At 43.0% G+C, this 11,651-nt stretch overlaps 2 protein-coding genes across 3 annotated transcripts in view; one reads left to right on the top strand and one right to left on the bottom strand.

Moving 5' to 3' along the window:
* lysmd2 (LysM, putative peptidoglycan-binding, domain containing 2) overlaps window positions 1-1,786 on the top strand; it is a 7,956-nt gene extending 6,170 nt beyond the window's left edge. The window contains exon 3 of the mRNA XM_017440075.3: window positions 1,398-1,786. Within this exon, the coding sequence (XP_017295564.1) occupies window positions 1,398-1,449 (52 nt within the window). The 3' untranslated portion in view covers window positions 1,450-1,786. The remainder of the gene's footprint in view (window positions 1-1,397) is intronic.
* A 292-nt stretch (window positions 1,787-2,078) lies between these two features.
* The window catches only part of scg3 (secretogranin III), a 13,362-nt gene continuing 3,789 nt past the window's right edge, over window positions 2,079-11,651 (bottom strand). For both annotated transcript variants that reach the window (XM_017440073.3, XM_017440074.3), the window contains exons 5-12: window positions 11,025-11,167; window positions 10,456-10,605; window positions 10,151-10,376; window positions 9,886-10,002; window positions 6,544-6,627; window positions 5,744-5,854; window positions 4,832-4,921; window positions 2,079-2,983 (exon numbers count right to left, since the gene is read on the bottom strand). In XM_017440073.3, the coding sequence (XP_017295562.1) occupies window positions 2,865-2,983; window positions 4,832-4,921; window positions 5,744-5,854; window positions 6,544-6,627; window positions 9,886-10,002; window positions 10,151-10,376; window positions 10,456-10,605; window positions 11,025-11,167 (1,040 nt within the window). In that variant the 3' untranslated portion in view covers window positions 2,079-2,864. The remainder of the gene's footprint in view (window positions 2,984-4,831; window positions 4,922-5,743; window positions 5,855-6,543; window positions 6,628-9,885; window positions 10,003-10,150; window positions 10,377-10,455; window positions 10,606-11,024; window positions 11,168-11,651) is intronic.

The following is an 11,651-nucleotide window of genomic DNA, read 5'->3' as shown; positions in this document are numbered from 1 at the left end:
AGAGCCTCAGACATGAACCTCTGAGCCTCAGACATGAACCTCAGAGCCTCAGACATGAACCTCAGAGCCTCAGACATGAACCTCTGAGCCTCAGACATGAACCTCCGAGCTCAGAGGTGTGGAAACTTCCTCTCAGCAGGCAGGATGTTGTTGTTGTGCAGCAGTCAGGTATTTGTTTCGGCGTGTGGATGTTCTCTCATCAGCGGGTTGAAGCAGAACTCAGTCGGTCTGAAGTCGTAGTGGATCCGTTTATTCATTCGTTCATTTATTCATTCATTCATTCATTCATTCAGAGAAGAAGCTGGAGTTTATAGAGGACCCGACTGACTCGACTGTCAGACTCGCGCCGGTTTGCTGATCTGAAGCTTTCAGGCAGCTGATTTACAGCCCGTCTTACTGTCCTCTGGTTCCAGCTGAACTTTCAGTTTGTGTGTTTTAGATAAATAAAGGCTCACGCTGTTGTTTATACAGAGTCCCAGGAGACACACACACACAGACACACACACGCAGACACACATCATGGCCTGTATTTGACAGAACCGGTTTGTGTTTTTAAGGTTGTCGTCTTGTTGGATTAAAGGTTTTCGCCTGCGGTCAGATATGAGGGGATATAAAAACATTTTCTGTCAGATTTAGTTATAATCCAGATGCACCTAAAATCATGACTCTCCCACTACTGTGCTTTACACCTAAGAGTCCATATTTGTTGTGTTTTAAACATTTCTTGTTTTATTTCCGTGTTTTTGTGGCTCAGCTTTGTTCTTCCAGGCTGAGAACATTCAACTCATTCTGCCTTCAGATGAGGAACTCGGACTTTTCTGCTTTTTAACCTCCTGTTAGACTCAAACTGAGGTCGTTTCTGGGAGGAAACAAGTGTTGAAAACAACGATTTAAAGTTTAAGATCTGCAGTTAGTTTTATTCATTAAATAAAAACAAGTTTGGCTGTTTTTCCTGCAGACAAACCTGGTTTGAATTTATTCTGTTAGCAAAATATCTCACTGGATGGATCCTAATGAAACTTGCAGGAAGAAATTATCTTTCATCTATAGCTGTTTACATTCAAGATGGCCGCCGCAGCTAATCAGCCTGAGTAATGAGAGTAGCTGCGAGTCATCCTGGACACAGACTCTGAGAGCTGACAGATGTATTGTTAGAAACGTTGGCGGCGGGTGACAAGCATTCCTTTTTATTGTGTTTATTCCTTCGTATGTTTGACTTCAGCCTCTGATTTGAAGGAAATGTTCTGTTTGTTTCTGCTAACATTTAACATCTTTAATGTGTTTTTTTGACGCAGTGATTAAATATATAAACAGAGAACGTGACGTCAGACAGAGCAGCTCCGGTTTGTTTTATTCAGAGAAGAAAACTGACATTAAATTTGTTTTTCTGTTTCCAGGAGCAGCGAGGAGAACTCCTCGGCCCCCGACACGTCGTACCAGGACATTTAAAACACCGAACACCACCACCTTATTATTTGAGTTTAAGCTGTTCTCATAGGTTTTATTCTGTTTTATACTGTTTTACTGTCTGTCTGAGCCCCAGGGATGGTTTACAACATGCACATGCACACACACACACACACACAGGAGGATTATCTGCAGGAGGAAATCTGGTCCCAGATCAGGACCGGAGGACTTCGGGCCGTCCTCCTCCCGTTTGTTTTAATTCTTTTTGTGTTGTTGTTTTTGGAAGCGGAGGACAGGCGGCTCTGTAATATCTGCCGTTTTATTGAGCTTTTATTCTGTTTGTTGTATTTAAGGGAAATAAATACGTATTTAAGCCATACAGGGTTTGTTTTTGTCTAAACTTTTTGTTTTTAGCACAATAAAAGACCACAGATAAAGAAAAAGCAACTTTTTATTTGCTTTTAGAACTTTAAGGAAAAGAAAAGTCACAAATATTTACAGTTTAAATTGTGACGAAGTGTTAGGGTCACTCAGAACAAAACGTTTGAAAATTAAAGTTTAAATTTTATAAACAGAAATAAAATACTGACAGAAAAATAAGATTCACAGGATAAAAGTAAGGTTGAGAAAACAAACTGTTTCAACATTAAGAGGAAATATTTCAACTTTTCTGTCAATATTTCTATTTTTGTAAATAAAATTGTAATTTTTTTGTCAATATTTGTCTTTTAGCTTTAAATAAATTACAACTTATTTCTGTCAGTAACTTTCTTCTTAACAAAAAAGAGAGACTTTGTCGTCTATTTCCACTAATTCTGTCGACAAAATCCTGACTTTCAATCAACAAACTTGCATTTTTTGTCAATATTTTCACATCTTTTTGTTAAAATTTAGATTAAATAAATTACTCTTTTAATCTCCAAACCTAAAAAAAAATCTTTCCACATGTTCTTCTCTTCTGAGTGGCCCAAATCCTCCGCCGTTAAAAAAAAACAAGCCCCGCCTCCTTTTTGCTTCTACAGATTGAAAAAGTAAACTCAGCAGACGTCGCCTCCTGGTGGCTCCAGGTGGAATTACAGCAGAACTGAAGAACAACAAGGAAAAACACCACAAACAGAAATCTGGGAGGTTAAAAAGCAAAAATACCATAAAATTATTCCATAAGAAACATGAGTAGGCTAAGACAGATTATATATTAGTATAGTTTGATTGATGTTTAAAAGAAATAAGAAGCTTTAAACTCTCAAACATTCATTTCCTCTGAAGTAAATATGAGATTTGACATAAATTAGTCTGATATTCACGATGACGCAGCAAATCTAAGCAGGTGAGTAAAGAATAATAAATCCCATCCTTTGGTACGTTTTTGGGAATGTCTGGGAAGATGGTTTGGAATCTAACTTGAAATAATCGCAGGTAGTCGGTGTTCGGTAGGAAACTGGAGCTGAGCGGTCGGGTTACAGGCTGCCGTAGATCCGCTTGATGGTGTCGCCTTCGTCTTTGGCGATGATCCCCTTCTGGATATACGAGTCGACCTGCTGGTCCATGAAGTCCTTCAGCTTGGACAGGTCATAATCTGGAGAGACAGGCGGGAGCGGAGGTTAAAGGGATAGTTCAGGTCTTTAGGAGTGGGGTTTTGTCAGTTTCTGATCACTGCAGGTGCACGCGGAGCGCCGGGACCTGATACCTGTACTGGACCATCCTGTCCTCTCTATAACCAGAGAGAGGACAGGGAACCGGAAGCTGAAGCCACCAAGGAAGAGCTCCCCCTAGTGGCTGCTTCCAGTACTTCAGATTATTTTTGTTGTTTAAATCTAGTTTTCAGAATACTTTAAGTTTTAATGAGTTTTTTGAGTTTTAAAGTAAAGTGTCACTCTGTGATTGACAGCCTGAGGGGAGGGGAGGGAGGCGGGACTATAGAGAGGACAGCCCCACGTCCCTCTGGCTCCAGAAAACAACATGGCTGCTCCTGAAAACCAAACGTTTAGTTTCCTGAGCAGCAGGAGGAAGTGGAGACAGTAAACCTGGGTTAGAAACAACCCAAATAAACAGCATGCGTGTTTGAAAACTTCCCAACATTTGGATTTGTGTTTCGTTGCGTCCTGACGATCAGGACTGTTGGAGGTTTGAACAGGAAGTGATCAGAGCCGGCGCCGCTGCTCGCCGTCAGGACCGTAAAGAGCAAAGAGCCAGAGGCAGGATGTTGCCTCTGCGTCCATCTGCTCCTCTGGCTAATCTTTGCTGTGTGTAGGCGTACGCACACACACACACACACACACACACAGATTACACCTAATGGTGCTTCTGGTGGAGTAAACATGATAAACGGCCGGCGCTCCTCTCTGTTTTCAGCTGAGGAGGTTTATGTTTTATTTTAGACAGATTTTCTGCCTCGTCGTCCCGGCAACCGAGCCGAACTCCTGAATGTGAATGAGGCGTCGCTGCTGATCCGCCCCTCCGCTCCTCTTCTGCCTGCAGAAACTGGGTCAAGCTTCAGCCTCTCTGACCTCCTGTCCCATTGTTCCGGGTCGGATCCAATCAGAACCTCTGAATGACGGACTGGAACCCCCCACCCCCCGAGTCAAACCAGAGGAGCTGCCCCAGCTCTGCAGCAAGGCAGTTTCTGGATCAGACTGAGGCAACTTGATGAAAAACAAACATTAGATCTAGAAATGAATAATCTGACGCTGGTTTCTCACCGAGTTATCGGATCTGGAACCAGTCCTGAACTATAAATATATATACAAACTATAAACTGTACTTCTACCTCAGGTTGTATTTGTACCTTAGGTTGTATTTGTACCTTAGGTTGTATTTGTACCTCAGGTTGTATTTGTACCTCAGGTTGTATTTATACCTCAGGTTGTATTTATACCTCAGGTTGTACTTATACCTCAGGTTGTATTTAAACGGTCCAGACTTCTCAGTTGTTCTGCAGAACTGTCGCCCCACCTCCTCACAACTTTCACAATTTTTTTTTTTTGTTGCAAGACTATTCTGAGCAACCAAACTGTGAGTTCTTGGTGAATTCTGGACCCAAATACCATCAAGTATCTGAGACAAGATGTGCGAGCGTCTCGTCAGCACAAATTCAGCCAGAACAGCAGAAAACTGGCAGATTTTCTTGCCTCTCCTGCAGGTTTTAGTCACGAACGACTCTGCAGCTTTCACAGCCTGAGACCCAAACTTTGTCGTCTTGTTTTTTGTTTTCTTCAGCTGATCTGTGACTCTGTGTCTTCACAAAGGCGACCAGAGGAGACTTTCAGCCTCAGCATCATGAGATGTGAAGTGAGGCGTTAATTTAGCTGTGAACACACGATTTAAACATGCAAATGAAAGCATCGCCACCTCAGACCCGACGAAGCCTGGAGGACGGAGGGTTTGCTCATCGATTCCAGGAGAACCAGCTCATCGGGTTTCTCACCGTCTTTGCCTTCATCTTTGTTGTGTTTCTTCAGCCACTCGATGTTCTTCCTGATGGCCTCCAGATACGTCTCTGACTTCCCGGGCTGATCTGGAGATAAAGAGAGAAGAAATGTTGAGGACTGACAGTAAATTAATGAAAAAACTTCCTTAAAACTGAAAAGAACAGCTGGTAAAACAGCTCAATTAAACCAATTATTAAAACCATAAAACAAAGTTTGAGTTTCTAATCTTTATCTCAGCAGGAAACTTAATGAGGATCAAAACTCGAAACATAAAACCTCATTTCTGCTGGGTAAAGAGGAGGACATTATTTCACCGTATATTACTGGAAGCACAAAGGATTGTGGGTAAATGTCTGTTCTCTGCTGTTAATCAGTTTACAGCAATAAAGTTAAAAATGTAAAAATCTTTTCTTTGTTTTGTTCCAAAAGGCGAAGACGAAGAAGAAGAAATTTATCCGTTATTTTCATGTAAAAACTCACAAAAAAACATTAAATTAAAAATACAGAAACAATAATGTCATTAATGAAGTAGTGATGTTTTTTACAGTGAATTTAAATCTCATATCTACAGATTTATAATATTATTTATCACAGAATAAACCTGAACACTGAGTTTAACAGCTAAAATAAAGACCTTCAGTCTGTTTCTGTGGATTATATTAACGAGGGCGTTCAGGCCAGGGGGCGGGGCTAGAAGAGCCCGTCACAGGTTATCGGACTGGCCTAATTCAGAGACGAGCAGCAGCTTAACGGTGAAAACAAACGCTGTCACTTTCTGTGCACCACCTTCACAGTTTAAGGTGGAATGAAACAGATTTCCTGTCAAACTGAAGTGACGAGGTGAGAATCATTTATTGGAAATAAAAACAAGCAGCAGTTCTGTTCTGCTCAGAAAGCTTTGGACTGACTGGACTCGCTGGACGGCTGCTCCTCTTTGGTCGAGTCTCTCAGGTTCTCGTATTCCTTCTGCATCTTCGCCGTCTCAGATTTGGTGTTGTCGTCCTCATCCACCATTTTCCCTGAAAGTAAAGGAATAAAAAGCACATCTGGTTGGACACAGGCTGGTCCAGATGGGTCATTTTTATAGTTTAAAGAAAAAGGTTTGATTTCAGCTTCTACTCTCTGAAGGATCAGCAGAAACACAAACCTGTAGATCAGGGGGGGTCAAACCCAGGGACACAAGAGGGCAAAAAATTAAAAATTTGGTCCTAGCCAAGGGTCAATCACGATCAATATTTATTAAAAATTACATAAATTAATTGGTTTTAGATGTCAAATCCTTCATATAGAAATATCAATGACCTTTTCCCAGTTACAGATTATACAGAATTTAGAGCAAACAGACTTTAATGAACAAAGACAAATAGATCAAACTTCAAAAAGCTCATCATTAGCTGTCATTTCTTACGCCTCACTCAGCTTTTAAAGGAAGTTTTTAACATTAAAACAGACAAAAACCTGATCATACAGAAATTAAAACTATATATTGTTGGCTTCTAAGTCACTGTCAGAGAAAACTTCACTAATTAGGCTCAGTTTTTAAAAGCAAAATAAGAATCAGAGACTCGATCTGAACCAGACTAGAGGGCCGGATGAAATGTTACAGAGGGCCGGATCTGGCCCGTGGGCCTTGAGTTTGACCCATGTGATGTAGATGAACTGATCCAACATGTTTCCCCCCATGTGAAGCACGAAGATTGAAGCTTACCTTCGGCTCCAGAGACCTCCGGCAGTCCCAGGGACTTGCCCAGCTTGTTCTTGGTCTGCATGGCAATCATGGCGTCCAGGTTTTCTGCAGGTGGATGAAGCAGAACAAACATTCACTTTGGATTCGGCAGCTTTGTGTTCGCCTCGAGGGGCTCCTGGCCGTCTGTTCCCGAGTGACTCACAGGGTCATCTTCATCAGAAACGGCCTGACGACAGAGGTGTGTTTGATTCAATTATGTAAAAGAGGCAGGATTAATTTCAGCACAATTCAATTATCAGAAGCAAGATTTACGCTTAAAGCAGATATTCTCTCTGCTTGAATCCCTGAACTTGTTTCTAAATGTGTCTTTGTTTCATTCAGGGCTTGGATTAGTCTGTTTTTGAAGGATTATAAAAGAGATCACATGACTCCATGGGTCCGCTCTGGATTACCAAAGCAGACAAACATTATGTTCAACGTTACAAGAAGCAGATGTTCTGAGGAGACATCACCTCTCATTTCGTTTCATAAGCTTTATTTAAACAGAACAGGAAGGAGAAGTTTTATTAGAATATTAATTATATTTTGACTCACAAGCATCTCTTCAGGATTCTGGAATAATATCCTTCAGACTAGAGCAGCCGTCAGGCGTTTCCATCCATTAATTTTAGGTTTTTGATCATTTATTCGAACCGTTTGTTTTCCAGGACTTTTAAAAACAAGTTTGAATTTAATCTGCTTCACACAGGCTCAGATATTTACATACATTCACTTAAATCTGTTTCAAAGTGGAGCTGAAGGTTTTAAAAGGTCTTTTTACTTCCTGTTAGTGATCATGATTGACCGCAGCTGATTTGACAACGCTGTGGACTGACCAACACTCATCTGTCCCCTTCAGGAGGACTGAAGCTGGATCTGATGTTCAGAAACTATCAAGACCCAATCCTGCTATGAACTGGAACACCTGTGTCCCTGTCCACCTGTGTCTCTGTCCACCAGTGTCCCTGTCCACCTGTGTCCCTGTCCACCAGTGTCCCTGTCCACCTGTGTTTCTGTCCACCAGTATCCCTGTCCACCTGTGTCCCTGTCCACCAGTGTCCTTGTCCACCTGTGTCCCTGTCAACCAGTGTCCCTGTCCACCTGTGTCCCTGTCCACCAGAGTCCCTGTCCACAGTGAAGACAGTTCTCCATCACCATGGACTGAGAGGACCAAGAAAGAAGCTCCAAAACCTCCAAGCTGGACTGAAACCTGCAGCTGTCCACATGGACGAGACAAATGTCTCCTGGAGGACAGTCTGATGGTCAGACGAGACAAAGACTGAGACAAGAAGGACGTTTGGACGAGTCAAGGTGAGTGAATGAATCATCAGAGCTGGTTTCTGATTGGATGAACCATCAGAGCTGGTTTCTGATTGGATGAACCATCAGAGCTGGTCTCTGATTGGATGAACCATCAGAGCTGGTTTCTGATTGGATGAATCAGGCTGACATGAAGCTTCTTAAAGCTCTGACATCAACCTGACTGATCATTTATGGACTCTGAATAAATCTGGGTCTAAAACCAGTCAGTTTAAATGAACTCTGTCAGTTCTATCAAGAAGAAGAAGAAGAAGAAGAAGAAGAAGAAGAAGAAGAAGAAGAAGAAGATGTAGTAGTCAGATAGCCTGTCCTCCAGGAGACGCCTGCTGAGGGACATTCCCTTTAACAGTTGGGTTCTGATTGGGGTCAAAGTAAGAAGCGACTTCATCAGGTCGGGTTCATATGAGGACAGGAGAACATCTCAAACTGCAGAGCTTGACTTCATCTCGTCCTCTGAAGCGTTCTTCTCGTGCGTTCTCTTTTAGTTCCTGTTATCTAACCATCCCACTCTCCCTGGTGTTTTCTCTGGATCTGGTCCATCTCCTCACACCTGTGGAATCTCAGGACTACACTCACTCTCCTCTGCTTCGTCCCTCTTATCCTCCGGATGACGGGAGGACGGGCGTTAACGCGCTCATAAAGCGACGGTGGAGTTCCACTTCATTATCTCCTCTCAACCTGAAGCGTGCGGCGCCGGATGGGTTGCCATGGAAACCCTTTGTCTTGTTTAACGGTCCACAGGACGAGCAGCAGCTGTGAGAGAGATGAAGATCGACTGCAGCTCACGCAGAGCACGTTAACCCTCGGTGTCCCTGCGCTCATACAGCTGGTTTATCTTTATCTTTTAGCTGTTAGCACTTAAAAACATGGCTGCTCTGACCTTTGGTTTTTAAGAGTTTTATTCTTTTTAAATGAACTTTATTTACAATGTTGCTCTGTTTCTGTCTTCTTAGGCTACTTTTAGCTTTTAGCTACTGTTCTGCTAGTTTTAGCTTGATGTTTGCTACGTATAACTTTAAGATTTTGGCTTCAGCAGCTCAGTTTCAGCTCTCGGCCTTCAGCTGAGAGGCAGAAAATGCTAATTTCTTTAGCTGTAAATATATTTTGAATAGTTTAAACATCTAACCAAACCTTCAGCTGAAAGAAGAGAATTTCTTCTTGTTTCTGTTTAAAGCGGGAGGATTATCTCACCCAGAGAGGGGAGGCTAACGGGGGACGACCTGACCTTTAACGAACTGACACTAATCTGCACTTCCTGTCGTCACGCTCGGCTGCTTCGGCTGCTTCGGCTGCTTCAGCTGACAGGAACCATTATCTGAGGATGGGTTGCCGTCTAACAGGGAAGTATTACCAAATCTTAGCTTAATATCTGTAAACCTGATTGGGTTACAGCCAGTTCTGTGTTTGCTGAATGATTAGCCTTAGCGGCCATCTTGATCTGGGTTTACTCAGTTAATCAGTTGTAGCTGTTCATCCAGTGATTACAGGCAGTTTATCAATAATTAATCCATAAATCACGATTTTCTCTTCAGTGTTTACATTTCTGTTCCACTAAACAAAAGAATTATGTCTCTCCTCTGAGATAAACTTTAGTTTTCTTTAAATAAAGATAAAGGTTTTATTCCACAAATCAGTTTGTACATCTGAATGATGCCAGGATGAAGGTTGGAGATGTTCTCAGAGGGATTAATCCAGATTATAAAACAAGAACAGAACAGGGCCTGTTATCTCTGACAGGTTCTGATCCAAAAAAATAAATAAAAATCTGTCAAAGAAATTAAACTTCAAAGCTAAATTGAATTAAACTTTTATTCAGGGTTTAATTAGAGCCTGCTGTGATCAACCTGTTTTCATAAAGACACTAAAAGGAAACGAGTTTCAGTGGGGATCTTGTTGCAAAAACTAAATGGAAATTAGTAAAACTGTTTTTATCTCTTTCCCTAATGGAACTAATAAAATGTCCTCCCGGGCCGCAGAGCGAGCTGAAATGATGTCACGTCTCACCCAGATAGGACACGCCCTCCTCAGGGGTGATGGTGCCGTACTTCACCATCATCTTCACAAAATCAATCAGCGTCTTCATGATGGTGATCAACGTTTCTCTCTCCTGAACGTCTTGATCTGCAGGAACAAATATAGAGTCTGACATGAGGGACTGGTTTCCACGGCAACAGTGTAACCACGAGGCGCCTGGCTGTGAAGCTCCTGCTGATTGGCTCATAAATAATTAGCTCAGTGTGTGTGGGAGGGATTATTATCGGGGTCTTACCTGAGTCCAGGTTTCGGAGCAGCCGGTAGAAGTTTGGGAAGTACTGCAGGTCCTGGAGCCCGTCTCCGGGGCTCACCTCGTTTCCTCCGTCTGTGTCTTTGTCCCAGGTGTTGTCGGCTGCGTCGTCCTCTGTGTCCCTGTCCACCTCATCCTCAACCTCGTCCTCATCTTCATCCTCGTCCTCCTCGTTTTCATTGTACCGCCTCCTGGGCGGCCCCCACGTGTCCTGGAAACATCGGAGTTACTGTTGCTGCTGCAGCCGTCTTTGCTGCCATCATGACACCATGCTGCGCCGCCAGTCTCACCGTGTCTGGACTCTGGTTGTCCTGCTCTCCCTCGGTGTCCTGGTTCTGGTCCACGTCCTCGATTTCGTTGTTCTTGGCGTTTTTGGTGATGAGATCCTGCAGAGCCTCGGCCACCTCGTACTCCAGAGTTTCTGCCTGGTTTTCTGTGATCTGCAGACCCAACAGACACAATATAAACAATGAAGGCTCGTATAGAAGGATTAGTGACTCCACAGACAGAAGACTCTGTAAACATCCACGGCGTGCTAATAGCTGTTAGCTGTCGGCTCAGTAGGAGGTCCTACAGCTCGGCTCGGGACGGTTTGTGTTCAGACTACCAAACATCTGCAGATAAAAGTTCCAACCCAGAAGGTGGTCTGTTTCCAGAACTCTGAGGCAGCTCAGACCTGTGAACAGCTCTGTCTGTACGACCTCACTGATGAAAGAAACTAAACAATCCACGTCAGGAAGTCATTCACAGCTAAAACCCAGGGAACAAAAAGCCGTTCACACAGATCTTCGTCCCTCAGTGTGAAGCCGGATCCTGCAGAGAGACAGACTGAGGTCCTGCAGGGTCTGTTGGATCTTACCAGCCCCAGCTTCAGCAGTTTGGAGACGATCCTGTCAAACACCCCTCTGTCGTCTTCCTCGTAGATTTTGTTGGCAATCTTCTGCACGATATCCTCAGCTGTCAGTGGCGTGCCGTCAACCTGACGGAAGCTTTCTGGGTCGTCTGTGAGGAGAACACAGATATTCAGCTGTGTGCTTAAAACTAAACTTTAATTATGGATTGTTTTATTCTTTTTAAGTAGTTTTCTCCATCTTTACTGCTCACACAATGCAGAACTTGTTGTTTCTTACTGGAAACCTTTCTGTGTTTAAGATAATCACTGATGAACCCTTACTGTGTGGAGACACCATTCACACTGTTTCCTGTTTTAGACTCAAACTGAAGTTAGCTTTTAGCTGCTGTTCTGCTGCTTAGTTTAGCTTGTAACTCATTATTCTGTTCACAAGTTTTGTTGAGCAGCTTTGATATAAAACATGATGATTAAACATGAAAACGTCTGACTTGATGAGGAACAGTTTGGATCTAAACCCGGTCCTGTTGGAGCTCTAAACCCGGTCCTGTAGGAGCTCTAAACCCGGTCCTGTTGGAGCTCTAAACCCGGTCCTGTTGGAGCTCTAAACCCAGTCCTGTTAGGAGCTCTTAACCC

The sequence above is a fragment of the Kryptolebias marmoratus genome, linkage group LG15 (genome assembly GCF_001649575.2).
Source record: "Kryptolebias marmoratus isolate JLee-2015 linkage group LG15, ASM164957v2, whole genome shotgun sequence".
NCBI lineage: Eukaryota > Metazoa > Chordata > Actinopteri > Cyprinodontiformes > Rivulidae > Kryptolebias > Kryptolebias marmoratus.
Note: the sequence above shows the minus strand (reverse complement) of the source record. Positions and strands in the feature narration are given on the sequence as shown.